At 44.6% G+C, this 15,149-nt stretch overlaps 1 protein-coding gene across 7 annotated transcripts in view; it reads right to left on the bottom strand.

Annotated features, from left to right (window-relative positions):
• Nucleotides 1–15,149, bottom strand: part of LOC147608841 (5'-3' exoribonuclease 4-like) — a 107,931-nt gene that overhangs the window by 44,294 nt on the left and 48,488 nt on the right. For all 7 annotated transcript variants that reach the window (XR_015264410.1, XR_015264411.1, XM_086788825.1 and 4 more), the window contains 2 exons: nucleotides 941–1,018; nucleotides 747–842 (listed from right to left, as the gene is read on the bottom strand). Coding sequence is in view for 5 of the 7 variants with exons in the window: in XM_086788825.1 (XP_086644951.1) it covers nucleotides 747–842; nucleotides 941–1,018 (174 nt within the window). In the remaining 2 variants the exon portion in view is untranslated. The remainder of the gene's footprint in view (nucleotides 1–746; nucleotides 843–940; nucleotides 1,019–15,149) is intronic.

Raw genomic sequence — 15,149 nt, 5'->3', positions numbered from 1 at the left:
TCGAAGGGGGGAATACATGTCACATGCAGGATTGTCAGTTGATGCTGGTTATCTGATGCAGAATTGCATGATGCTATTATGCCTGACATTGATCCTAGTGATGATCCATCCTCAGCTGATTATGCTTTATAGCAATTGTCAACAGAGTTGTCTCTATGGCTGTTGCATTCGAGGGGGAGCACATGTTGTGTATTGCTTTTGGTGATAGATGTGGGCAGCATATAGCAGTCAGGCAGCATGTAATAATGTCTGGGACACACGAGCAGCATGCCCAGCCATCTAGACAGGCACATGTGCACATGACACTCGGCAGTTGGACAGCAATAGAGATGACCAACCAGCGCCTAGGGCGCATTCATATACGTGCATGGACATACGTCATTTTCCATCTGCATTTTCTACAAACCGCTTTGATGCCCTGCATGAGGAGGACAATGATAGTGACAGAAGATAGCCCCTAACTCCCTCAGATGCTACTCACCACCTTGATTTAGAGCCCCCTTCCGGAAATGATGCACATCAAGAACTCTAACTCCATCATGCAAGAACCTTGAATCAACTACAATGCGTACCCACTTAGGTTAAAAAACGTGGAGGTGTGCCAACAATTACAATCATGACCCAGAAGAACCTGCCTTGTTAGAGATTAAAACTCGATGCAGCCATCTTTTGGGATACACCTTCAAAAGATTAAAATATGTATCACATTGCATTTATTTAACTGAAGGGATAGACTAAAAGCTCACCAAATCCTTCTTTACTTCCTCCTGTTTCTGCTGTGTTGGAGCCTGGAATTTCTCCTTGTAGTACCTTTCCTTCCACCCAGCCTCACCTAGCTTCACCTGTACCATAGCATTTCATTAACATACATGTACGTTGCAGACAAGCTTTTATAAAGCTTCTAGAGATTGCTGAATCAGTAAAACGAGAAGTTGATTACCTTGTCCAAAGCCCATGGATCAGGATTCAAAACCTGAGACTTTGTGTTATCCTTTCCTCCCATTTCCCTTTCATATGCCTATGAATCATTTTCAATTTTTTTATATTAAAGAAACAAGTCTATGAAATCATATGGAAAATTCAAGCAAGATTAAGTAGTTTAATACAATGTAAAAGGTTAGCAGTACAAAATAAAGTGGTGCTGAACATACATGTTTGTTGGCCTTAGGATGCACCATAGGCCTTAAGCACATGCACAAGCATTAATAAGTATAACACTCGTAAGGGTTATACACCTTAGTAGGGGTAGTTACATTACACATCACCTTTTGGTTACACGTCTCTTTGTCTTCCGCACTTTCACACATCCTCTATATGAGCTCAAGCAATGTAATCAATCAATGATATAGTAATTCAATGCAATGTCTTCTTTTTGACTCTCTTTTCTCTGTGTTCGGGTAATCCCCAAACACCCGGTTTTCTCCTATCCACCGTTCTTGTTTAGCAAGATGCCCCGTTTCATCCTCTCCACTATTTCTTGATTAGCAGTCCATGCTTCTCCTCCATACCCACCATTCCCTTTACTTTCTTTGCTGAAATGCAAGGCCACTTTCACTGAGGGATTGAGTGATCCAGCCCAATTAGTATCACATGAAATGCAAGGCCACTTTCACTGAGGAATTGACTGATCCAGCCCAACTAGCATCACATGAAAATGGTTCATAGACTTTTAATTCTTTGATGGTGTGGAGCCAGTTCATAGATCCCTAGCTCGTTGCTTATCAATGCTTTCAAATGGCTAAATTCAATTCCTTAGACTATGTGAGAAGAGATTGTACTTTGTTACCGATTTGAAGAAGGTGGTATGTTGAGCTGCTCTACCTTGGCTTTGCGCAAGAGGCAGATCAAAGAGAAAACAACAATGGCGAGTAGAATCATGGCCTTAATAAACTGGCATTTTGGCCATCCAGCTTCTTGTCCGCCTGAACGCCTGGCATTTATAAAGCCCGCATGCAAAGAGGCTATTATGTATGCATCAAGAGAAGTGTTCAACGAATAACTAGATTGCCACATGGTGTAGACTTGTGATGATTAGTAGAAGCCGTCTGCCCCCTTTATGCACACGCAGCAGTTTTCTAGCGGCTACAGCATTCCATGAATACTAGCAGTCCACGTTTCTGGATCTCCTCCATGTCTATAATCCGAGTTGCCCCTACAGTTCATGGAGGTGACAATCATGGAGACATCAAATCGTCACCCACAGCCAGATTCATCAACCATTCCACGTAGCGAGGAATTTCTAAGGTTTACTTACCCTTTATCTTGTACTAGAAATATCCTTTTATTCCTCTAAGCCCTTGTTCATATGCAAGTTCCAACAATGGAGTTACACTCTGAGGGGCATTTCCAAATTATTTTTCATAGTGCTGATTGTTGAACATGTCAAGAGTCTTTCATTTTCCAAGTGCTTTTGAGGTTAGCTAATCAAAATGATAACCCAATGCAAGGTTTGTTCTAAGTATTGTACATTGCAAGTGGAATTGTGTTTTCAATCCATTTCATATGTAGTACTGTATCTATGCAATGATCCTTATGCTTTGCTGCATGAGTTCTATGAAGTGATCTTTCAATCTTTTGAGTGGCATCAAAAACATCGTAAAGGGCATTGCTCCTTTATATGCAAGTTGCGTCGTTTGCCTGATTTGAAGTCAAAAGTGGATAGCTGCATCAATGGGAAGCTGAGCAAATGGTTCTAGATGCTAGAGCTACAAGGGACGAGGATGATGGCCGAGAGAGCCATGAGGATACTTCTATTGCACCTAGCTATGTTGATGATGCTCATGTTCCTACTTTGCACATCGGTGATGTTGATGCTTGTCCTTTAGCCATTGATTCAGTAATAGATGCATGCTTTGATGAGATGCCACATGTTCTACCTGATGATGAGGCTCCTGATCATGCGATTGATGATGATCCTATTGTTCCACGTAATTGTAGACATCTATGTCATGCCAAGTCATTACATCAATGAATGCAGCAAGAGGCTTCCTAAGGGAAAGGAGAAGAAAGACTCTGGATTATCTGTCAAAATGTGTCAAGTTGCAAAGTGTAGACCCTTCGTACAGATAGAGGAGGGGAGTACATATCCAAAGACTTTAATGCATACTTGCCAGAAAGGGGCATTCAGCACCTATGTACCGTGCCTTAAGGTTTATACACCACAGCAAAATGGTCTGTCAAAGAGAGACAGAAGATCTCTCATGGACATGGCACAATGTATTGTTAAAGGCAAAAGTTTGCCTCATGTTTTGGATGGAAGTTGTTATGTGTGCAGCATATGTACTTAACAGGTATCCAACGAAATCCTTGAGGACCATCACTCCTTACGAAGCTTGGCATGATAGAAAGACATATGTGGCTCATATGTGTGTCTTTAGTTGCTTGGCTTATGCTCTTGCGCCTAAGCAACATTGTACCAAGCTTGATCACAAGGCAATGAAATGTATTTTTGTAGTGCAGAGAGAGAAGGGTACCATCTCTACCATCCTGCTTCTCAACGGATTATGGTTAGTCAAGACATGATCTTTGTGGAAAATTCATCTCAGCCCTTGCTTGAATGCAAAAAACAACAATCTATTGGCTCATTGGATCTCTTTGATACTCTTCTCCCCTTGTATGGGACACACATACCTAACATTGGGCATACGGACGCTCTGCCTATGGCTGGAAATCAGCCCACATAGGCTGTAAATCAGCATTGATGATGCAATAGAAGAAGAGAGAACAGCAATTCAGCAAGCTAAATCGGTGCCTCGTTGGCTGTTGCAAACCTTGCCAGATAGCAATGTAGTGGTTCCTTTGGCAAGGCAAATGCATGCTAGTTCTCACCATACATCTAGGGATCATGCTCTCATTGCTTCTACTTGCAGTGATGAGGAACCTGTTTCCTGTAAGGAAGCACAACAAGATCATCACTGGATGCACGCCATGCAATAGGAATATGATTCCATTTTGAAAAATGGCACTTGGGATTTAGTTGACTTGCCTTTCAGCATGAAGGTATTGGTATGAAGTGGGTCTATAAGATTAAGAGAAAGTTTGATGGTAGCATTGTTAGACTCGTAGCAAAGGGCTATGCACCAACACAAGGGCATATATTATCACGAGACCTTTTCTCCCACAGCTCGTATGACCACCATTAGGTGCATCACTACTATGGTAGCACAGCATGGATGGAATGTGCATCAGTTGGACATTAAAACCGCCTTCTTAAACGGTGATTTGCACAAGGAGGTATATGGAAGGGTCAGAAAAACAAAGTGTGCAGGTTATGGAAGGCTTTGTATGGCTTTAAGCAAGTTCCTAGAGCTTGGTACGAGAAAATAGATGCATACTTGGTTTCGCATGGGTTTTGTAATAGTCCCACAGATAGCACCCTCAATGTTAGAAAGACGAAAGAGGGTTTGTTGGTCATCATCTTATACGTTGATGACATGCTCCTCACAAGCCTAGATGTCGATCAAATTTTGGCCTTTAAGGCTGAATTACATGCTTCTTTTGAGATGTCAGATTTGGGCCCATTAGCATTACTATGTGAGGATTCAGTTCTTACAACGTGATGATGGGATAGTCATGATGCACTCAGAGTACATGCAGAGACTGCTAAAAAGGTTTGATCTTGAGGATTGTAAACATGTGTCTACACCAGTTGAGACAGGTGCTAGGCTTAGCACTCAGGATTCTGTAGAGCCTTTTGATCAAACACTATATCAACAAGCTGTTGAATGCTTGATCTACCTATGCAACACAAGGCCAAACATTCAGTATGCCATCCCACAGTTGAGTAGATTTATGCATTGTCCAAGTATCAAGAATTGGTAGGCTCTCAAGCAGGTTTTCCACTACTTACACGGCACCGAGTTCCTTGGATAGTTCTATCCGGGAGGGGGAGTCATAGTTGCATGCCTTTAGTGATTCGGACTGGGCTGGATATAACAATACCAGAGTGTCCAATAGCAGATTTTGCTCTTTCATGGCTCAGCAAGAAACAGTCGAAGGTGGCCACATCTAGCTGTGAAACTGAGTGGAGGGCAGCATTTACAGCTACCATTGAGTGTATATGGCTCAAACGCCTTTTGGCAGATCTTAGTGTTGGGCAGTAGTCCTCTACTCCTATCTACACTAGGTCTCAAAGCGCATTGGCAGTTGCAGTGTTTCATGCTCGCACGAAGCACATTGAGGTGCATTATCATTGTCATAGAGAGACTCTACATAGGAGAGATCAGCTGGGTTTATGTCTCTACACATGACAATGTGGTAGATCTATTCACGGAGGCTCTTCCTCGTGAAAAAATTGAAGCATTCCACAAAGCTCCAAGCATATTGCATTTTGGGGATTGATCTTCTAGATCCCTATACATGTTCACAGCATCACTTCAGGGGGGTTTGTAGACATCTATGTCATGGGCAGTGGTGTGTGAACACTCTAGGTCTAGCCATGGTAGTTTTTGTCTCTTTAGGATACTTTTTCCCCCATGCTGTGAACACTCTCTAACACTTATCATTAGGGTGTGGTAATCATCATCAAGTTGTGTGCCTCTCACTCTCACTCTGTTTGAGCTTCTATTTGTCATGATTTTCTTTTGCATGATATGCCAATTGTTGAGATACAAAACATTGATGCACTTGATACATATGTTGATCTAGTCATTGATCAACATGATACTTATCTTGATGCAATGGTTTAGGATGATGATGTTCTTGTCATTGATCTTCTGATCATTGAAGAGCTACATGTTGATCCAATCATTGAGATACATGATAATATTTTGCCTTGATCACTTCATGATACTGCAATGGAGTCTCTTTGTGATGTGGAAGATATTCATGTAGATATCAATGCAGATATTATCTTCTAGTGGATATCGATTCCACATATTCATGAGGTCAAATCTTGATCATATTATGATTCTATCTTTTTATCTTGTATGATCTTTTATGTTATTCTATGTTCTACATGGATACTCAGTGTGACAAATATGTTAATGGAAATGTGTATTAGTTCCTAGAGTATTAGTTTAGTGACACACTCCTAGCAAAAGATGTCAGTAATAGAGTATGATTGTGACCATTGCACTAGATGCCACATGTCGATTTGTAGTTTTACTATTGGGCTTTAGTTCGGGTTTCATTATTATAAGCCCCATCTTCGATGTAACACATTAAGTTAGTGCATTAGCAACTCATGGAGCTCTTCCTCTCTCTTGCACATGTGTCTGTGTACTAATATACTTGCACACCGTGTCTTGCAGGCTACTCGATGCCAACATTTGGTATCAGAGCAGGTTCCAAGAGGTTCTAGCAAGGTCTAGCCTTCTCGTAGTGGGCTGGTTGCTACTGTGTGAAAATTCTGGGGTGTTTCCACCACTGTATAACAGTTAGGGTTTTTGTCCTTGTACCGCCCATTTGGGTTTCAGACCTGTACTGCCCGTTGCACACCTGTGCAACTCGTTTTTCCCCTATACAAGCCGTTTTTCAGCAGTACCGCTAGTTTCTACACCTATATAGCCTGTTAGGGCCCAGGGGTAGAATTTCTACTGTCCGGCCTGTTGCCCTTTTAGTCACAGCTGTACCAACCCTCACATTCAACTAAAGCATCTGTTCTGATATTGTTTCCAGCCCTGTTTTCTTGCTTTTATTCATCAACGTGCAGGACTTGACACAAAGAGTGTTGTACATGCTCTTTGTGAGAGAATTTGTTCAACACATTCTTGATACGCTTGCTAGACATTGGATTTGTGTTGGAACTTCAGTTAACATGGCAAGGCATACAGCTGAAAAATTTGGTTTCTTGTCCCAAGAGGACAAATTGGATGGCTCCACCTACTCTTTGTGGAGTTTCAAGTTGCATTATCTGTTGGTTGGCAAAGGCCCTCTGGGATATTGTCTTGAGTGATGAAGAAAGGCCACTGGCTATACAGCCTCGTACTCTTCAAAGGGATGTAGCTGCAACAGCTGTTGTACTTCAGCCTGCTGTGGAACAAAGACGATGGGACTCGAGATGCCACAGAATGTCTATTATTGCTTTGCTCACCAAGAGGTCTATGATACCTCATATCAAGTCTTGCAACTCTCCTCTCTTCTCTCGGTTAATGTACCAAAGTAAATGCACAACTCAGTTATGTATGTAAAAAGCGTCTGCAAGGGACACGAAAAGGTTCCCGCTTGTTCATCAAGCAAATGCTTCCATTACATGGTCTATCAAAGTCTATAATTTCTGATAGAAATTCTAAATCTACAAGAAACTTTTGATGTGTCGTGTGCATGCACATGGACATGCCTAAACCAAGGCTAATCCCTGATTTGCAGCAGATAAACAGTAGACTTAGGGCATGAGCAGGGCACAGGAGGATCCCAGAAGGCATCCTCTGGATGCAAGAACAAGTCGACAAGGTACTAGAGGTGCTACTGGGCTAGTCAGCAGCAAGAGGAGATTTATGCATCTTTTCTTGGGGATTCCTCATGGGGCCCATTTAAGGTTTTTCCAAAGAACCTTTTGATCATCTGACCTCTCACATGGGGCAGGTCTAGGATAGGTTATTGTTACCCCTTTTGGGGAAGGCCTAAGGGCTCATACATCGTAACCTTTTTGTATGAAAGGTGTTTAGGGCTGAAAGAAGACACAAAGCTTCCACGCATGTCACATAGGTATCAAAGCTTTAGGTTCACTGTTCAGCAATGCTAAGCAATGATGGTCTCCTAGATGAGGTGAACAATCCAAGAAGAGTAACACAAAACATGGAAGAAGTTTCCAAGAGGTTGGTTGGTGGTGTTCCACAAGACCCAATGGGAATGGCAGCCTTGTGAGTTGGATTCCACTTGTTGGGGCATACCAGGAAAGGCTTTCTGGAAAACGGTTCCAAGGGATGATCATCATCCAAGGGGTGTAGTGAGGATGCCAGACCCAATACTCAGGAAAAGAAGACCAAAGAAAGTGTTCAGGGACATGGCATGAAGGGCCACGGGACAAGTGGAACAGATGCACAAATCTACACCAGATTTGGAGTGGATTCAAAGACCTAAGGCAAGGTTTTCAATGAAAAGGTTGCCACAAAGGGAAGGATGACAGGTATGGGAGACCACATGTAGAGACAGGGGATGATGACAGTCATCCAAGGTCAGAAGTTGGAATCCCGTCATCAAGTTTAGCAAAAGGGGATGTCATGTGCATGCACATGGACATGCCTAAACCAAGGCTAATCCCTGATTTGTGGCGGATAAACAATAGACTTGGGGCATGAACAAGGCACAGGAGGATCTCAGAAGGCATCCTATGGATGCAAGAACAAGTCGGCAGGATACTAGAGGTGCTATTGGGCTAGAACCAAAGGATCCACATTGGACAGCCCGATGAAGAAGGGCATAGAGAGCTTGAGGGCTAGAGCAGAGGCAGTGGAAAGGGCAAGGGGGACAACGAGCAAAAGGGTAACATAGGGGGTGGGGGCATGAACGAGATGGATTAATTACCCTACCACCCTCCCTCCCTTTTGTTTCTCCTTCCTTTTCCATAGCATGTAAGCCTTCAATAAAGCCACCCCAAGTACCAAATATGTCCAACCAACAGCAACTTTATACTCCTATTGCATGCTTACTCGACCAACTTTAGTTCCTTTTGCCTTGTGTTTGTAGAACCAAAGGATCCACATTGGAAAGCCTGATGGAAAAGGGCATAGAGAGCTTGAGGGCTAGTGCAGAGGTAGTAGCAAGGGCAAGGGGGACAACAAGAAAAGGGTAATGTAGGGGGTGGGGGCATGAACGAGATGGATTAATTACCCTGCCACCGTCCCTCCCTTTGTTTCCCCTTCCTTTTCCATAGCATGTAAGCCTTTAATAAAGCCACCCCTAGTACCAAATATGTCCAACCACATAGCAACTTTTTAGTCCTATTGCATGCTTACTCAACCAACTGTAGTTCCTTTTGCCTTGTGTTTGTAGAACCAAAGGATCCACATTGGAAAGCCCGATGGAGAAGGTCATAGAGAGCTTGAGGGCTAGAGCAGAGGCAGCGGCAAGGGCAAGGGCAAGGGCAAGGGGGACAACAAGAAAAGGCTAACTTAGGGGGTGGGGGCATGAACGAGATGGATTAATTACCCTGCCACCCTCCCTCCCTTTTGTTTCTCCTTCCTTTTCCATAGCATGTAAGCCTTAACTCTATTAAAAGGCTTGTTTGCTATTTTAATGATATAAACCACTCAATGGCAATTCTCGGTGTCACATGATTTGCAATGTTGGTGTTAAATGCACTGAGCTTGATCATGGTAACACACAACAGGGCCTTCTTTATACCCTTATGTGGTGAGAATCTTTAGCATCCAATTCAAAGAGTAGAGAGAAAGAAGAGAATGAGAATGAAGAAGACGACACAGTATTGGGTCCCAAATACCCACTAAAGGGCCCCCCTACAAGCACGAGTATTTGCTTATATTATTCTTTGGAGAATGTTGTACAATGCTTGAGTAAACAACCGATATGAATGCCCAACGCAAGGACGAGGAAGACCGTACATCGACTGAGTATCCACCAAATCTAAGGCTTTGCTGAAGACTTTTCGGGCCACTAATGCAAGTCCAGATAGCGGTAGGACTGCACATATGCTGGCTGAATGTTGAAGAGGATCTTCCTCAATTGCCTAGAGTAGATTGGATGACTATCTGCTCTTTGTACTTTGCTGAATACCTGAATAAATGATTGGGAAAGATGTGACTGCTTTTATATGCTTCCATACTGCTAGTCGGCCAACATAAGCTGTCAGCCAGTAGCAAAATGGGCAAAAAAAAAATGCTGAAAATAGCATTAAATGCTACTTCAATGTTGCACGTCTCTTTTTTTATGCTGCCCGTCTGCCACATGACCATAACCTATTGCTGGTGCGTTCACAGACCTGGCCAACTGGAGCTTACCTACCACCAATGATGTTGGCCTGCTGCATAAGCTGGCCGACTGGAGCAAGGTTCTTCCAAAAGCCTATCGGCTGTCCCCTACTGCTGTCCAGGGCTGTGATTAGCCCTTGGGCAGGGCAATAAAGCTAAGGGCTGGCCCATAGACAATGTCATGCATTAAACTAAATGCTATTGATGTGCTGTCCAGGGCTGTGATTAGCCCTTGGGCAGGGCAATAAAGCTAAGGGCTGGCCCATAGACAATGCCATGTATTAAACTAAATGCTATTGATGCATACCTATTTCTAGGGCTGACTCTACATGCACTATCTAATGAATTCTCCAAGTGGGTTAAGAGGACTGACTCTCGACTAGCCTCGAAGGCTCGGAGACTGACCTATGTAGCTCGTGCTTGATTGTCCCGAAAAACCTGAGACATCATTTTGTTGAACATCACTGGTGCGTTGGTGAGGCCGAAGGGCATCGCCACAAATTCGTAGGGCCGCACTCGGTCCTAAAGGCAGTTTTTGGAATGTCGGCCTCAAAGATCCAAACCTGGTGGTAGCCACTCTTAAGATCTATCTTAGAGAAAATTTTTGCACCATTGAGTCGCTCTAGGATGTACTCTGTTCTAGGCATGGGGAATCTATTCTTAACTGTTAGCTTATTGAGTGCCCTGTAATCCACGCATAAGCATGCGGACTTATCCTTCTTTTGGACAAATAGAATGGGAGAGGCAAAAGGGGAGGATGACGGTCGGATAAATCCAGACCGGAGTAGCTGGGCTAACTGCTGCTCCAGCTCGCTCTCCAATGCCTTAGAAAGGCGGTAGGGGAACTTGCTTGGAGATTCTAAACCAAGAACCAACTCTATGCGATGGTCCTCAAATCCACTGGGTGGAAGATTGGGTGGGATGTCATCTTGTAGCATGATGTTGTTATATTGAGACTAAGACCAACCATCCGCTACTCCATTGCAGGTGCTATTTGAACTGCATCAGACTCAGAGTGGACATATAGTAATGCACACTCTACTCCTTTTCTAATGGTTGGTTGGGCCTAAATGTGGGAAATGAGTGGAATTCTAGGAATGTTCCAATCCCCGCCAATCATGATGGACTCAAGAAAACCTTCAACGATAGTGAAAGTGTCCTGCCTCAAATCAAGAATGGGTGCATACTGTCTAAACCACTGGATCCCGAGGATCATGTCACACCCTAAAAGAGGGGAGACTAAAATCCCACTAGAATGTGGCCCTCTAAACCTAAAATTCAAACTGGGGTACACTTGTCCACATCTAGATGATAATGAGCCAAGGTACAACTCATCTTGTTTGCCAAATGTGGAGAAATGGCATCCTCAGACCGCCCATGTCAAAGAGGACAATGAACTGATGTCCCCTTGCAGTGCCATAGGCACGGATGAGAGCCTTTGTCTGTCCCTGAGCCTCACCCTCCTGCTCATCATCAAATACCACTGGTGGCAATGAATTCACATGTGGGCAAAAGCTGAACGGCATTAGAGACTGATGGCGGAGGTGTGGATGGAGCTGCTACGGTTGCTAAAGTGGAAGTGGATGCCTTGGCAGACTTTTCAGCCTGAAACTTAGCGCAATCTTTCTTCCCGTGTCCCACAGTGTGACAGAAGAAACAACGGTTCTCTGTCCTATACCGTGTCTATTCATCCGGCTAGAGATAACCTCCAGTGATGCCCTCTTAGTTTTTTTCCTCATGAGTTTTCTTAGGTGTAGAATCCTTCCTATTAGCAAATTGACCTTGAGAGCTTCTTTTGGTCCTTTTGGTCTTTGTTGTTCAGAGCCCCCTTACCTTGGATAGATGACTATTGTTGGAGCTTAGGGAAGACTGACCTGCTTGGGATTACCTCCATTCAACATCAGTTCCTAATTCTAACCGAGGGTCAGTGCCCGTGCATAAGTCTTAAGGCTTAAAATTCCTAACTAGGTACCTAATGCTAGTGTCTAAACCTCGAATGAACTACTTGAGCTTATCTTCGTCCAATATGCCCAGCTGTTGGGCCATTGTAATGACCTTGTTGGAATAGGTCAAAACAAGGGAACCACCCTGAGTGAGTTTGTAAAACTCGTCCTCAAGATTAGTCATGTATTGTGGTGGAAGAAAACGGGCTTTGAGGTCAGCCACAAAGGTAGTCCAATGAAATTGGAATTGGCCTGTGAAGTTGTTACCAATGCTGCCACCAAGTAACAGCTTCCCCAATGAGTTGGGGTGCTGCCACATGGACTTTGTCTTGTGGATCTGTGATTTTAGCTAAAGGAAAATGTGCTTCAAATTGATGAATAAATTGAGTAACAGCAGCATGATCACACTTACCATCATACTTACTAAAATTTGGAGAGGTTCGTATCATGGTGGTGGTAGGGGCAGTGGAAGACGAGGAATTCGGAGCCGACTAGGGAAGGGATGCCAGTATCTGTGCCATTGTCCGCTAATGTTGAATTTGCATAGCCTCCCAATCGAGTCTTCGCGAGGTCTTCATTGAAACTCTCGATCGGTGATTTCCAATGGCGTTGGTCTTCCTCATATTTGTGTGTGGCTTACTTATCTCGTTGTTCCTCCCCACGTCGCAGTTCTTTTTGTTCTTCAGCTTTTCTTTTTGCTTCTTTGTCTTTTCTTCTTTCTTCTTCACGTTTTTCTTCGTCTTTTCTTTTTGCTTCTTCATGTCGATCTTCTTCTTTTCTTTTTGCTTCTTCACGTCAATCTTCATCTTTTCTTCTTTGTTCCTCTATAGTGAGAAGGTTCTATGCCAAATCTGAGATGCCTTCTTTGGGCTCCTCTTTTTCTGCAGCAAGTTGCATCTTTAGAGAATTTATTTGCTCCATCATTATTCTCAGGAGCTCTTCCGTGCTTAGCGGAAGCATACTTTCAGTTTGGAAGCTTTGTGCCTCCATAACTTCTTGTTGGGTGTCTTCTTGATGTGATTTCTCTCCCGACATGGTGGAGGCCTGGGTGTTTTTTCGGGACCGCAGTATTACCATGCACCGGATGCTCTCACTTCTTTAGGTAGCGTCACCAACCTGATGCTCTAAACCGATGTTACGTGCACTAAGCTTGATCGTGATAATGCACCATAGGGCCTTCTTTATACCTTTATGTCGTGAGAATCTTTAGCATCCAATTCAAAGAGTAGAGAGAGAGAAGAGAATGATAATGAAGAAGACGACACAGTATTGGGTCCCAAATACCCACTCAAGAGCCCCCCCTGCAAGCAAGAGTATTTGCTTATATTATTCTTTGGAGAATGTTGTACAATGCTTGAGTAAACAAGCGATACGAATGCCCAACGCAAGGACAAGGAAGACCGTATGTCCACTGAGTATCCACCAAATCCAAGGCTCTACCGAAGACTCTTTGGGCCACTGATGCAAGTCCTGATAGTTGTAGGACTCCACATATGCTGGCTGAATGTTGAAGAGGATCTTCCTTGATTGCCTGGAGTCGATTGGATGACTATCACTTCTCCGGAGCTGGAGCTGAAGGGTAGACTCAGCCATGATGAAGGCTAGCACTTCCAACTAGACTAGCAAAACAATCACTTCTCTACTAAATCAATGATTAACAAAGACTAGAAGTAATGATAAATAACAACTAAGAGCTAAAATGATCTAAACAGAAAATGGGCTTTTAAGCTCCCCATTTTTGTGAAACTTATTACTTATAATCTTAAACATTCCAAAAGCAAAAACATCAAAGATATATCTCCTTCGATTCAAAAAACAACGAACTTTGCTTAAAACCTTCTTAAAAATTATGTCAATGCGCAAGAGGTTCGGTCTCCGTATCCTCTGGTCTGATCTAGAGAAGCGAAGGCTCCCTGATGTGCGGCCAAACTCTGGTAAGCACCATGGATACTAGCCCCTCCCCAAACCCCCCCCCCCCCTTCCTCCCTCTCCACGTGGGGTCAGCGTGCCTCCTTGGAGTATATTCCCATCTTATACTCTTTCGCCCCGCCTGTCTGCCTTCCCTGCCCTATTTGCGTTTCTTCTTCCCGGTGTGTTCCCCCCCCCCCTTTTTTCGCCTCGTTGCTGCCTCCCAATTCCGCACTCCCCACTTTGTCTCTAGCCCTCCCTCTTCCAGCGCCTGTCTCCCTTCGGGCATGTGTCTTGCTTTGGGGGGGGGGGGGGGTGTTTCTTCATCGGCAAGAGCAGGCGCCTCTGGTCTTCATCTTCCAGGAAGACTTCATGGCGACCAAGCCTGCCATCCCCGACCAAGGCCGCCATCCCTTGCCTATTTTTAGAGCCGGACCTCCAGCTCTTAGCTTTGACAGTATCCTCCCTCGCGGCGTCTTCTTTGGTTTGCAAGATCATAGGGAGCCACCCTAGGTATGGGAAAATCTGGGATTTGCTCCAAGTAGCCCTCATCGGTGAGCCCGACAAAATCATAGGCATCCATTTTCTTGGGTTCGGCTACTCTCATGTGGAGTTTGATTCCCCTGCAAGTGGCTAATTGTGTGATGGCGCAGAGTCCCGTCACGCGATAAGCAGCACTTAGGTGTTCTTTGTGAGATGGCACCATGGTTTCGACATTGCATCCAACCCCGTCGCAGGTGTATCCAGCTTCCGTGTGACGGTTTGCTTCCCCGGCCTTGGGAAGGAGTATCACCCACTCGTTCAATTGATTGGATGATCGATAGGGTAGGTTTTGGAGTCCCTGTAGATGGCTGCATCAGTGGTGGCCCCTAGGACCGCGGGGATTCTATCCATCAGAGTCTGCGTTGCCTCCTTGGAGGATCTTCCTCAAGTCATTGCACTTTTGAGCCTCTAGGGCAACCCGATTCTTCAATGGGTAGAGTACGCTGGTCTCCTTGGCTAGTGTTTCGTCTGGAGGCAGATGGGCCACCTTGATCGGTTCTTCCCGCCCTCAACTCAGGCCCAAAGAGGACGCCCCTAACCCCTGCTCAAGGCCTCGGGTGGCACAACCGGCGAGCGCACAGGGCCTGAGGCCAAGGTTGAGATATTTGACCAGCTAACCCATGCTTCCCAACCTCCCTCCCAAGCTCAACAGGAGGAGACCACTAGCCGTTGGCAAAGTCTCTTGCCCTCGGCGCCGCTCGCCTCCTTAGGAGCATCGCCAGCTAGACCGCCACATGTGCCCCCTCCCCTACACACACGAGGTAAGAGTGCCCAGTGGCAATTGTTGTGAGCATTTAGTCGTTGACGTGCATACGGACGATGTGGCAACCTCTTGGGTTGCCTAGGAGATTCCTCTTGATTTTGGCTCATCCTTCGAGGTTCCATA

This window comes from Cibotium barometz, chromosome 52, assembly GCF_041138505.1.
Source record: "Cibotium barometz isolate CiBa-2024 chromosome 52, ASM4113850v1, whole genome shotgun sequence".
Lineage (NCBI taxonomy): Eukaryota > Viridiplantae > Streptophyta > Polypodiopsida > Cyatheales > Cibotiaceae > Cibotium > Cibotium barometz.
This window is presented reverse-complemented; position numbering and strand designations above follow the sequence as displayed.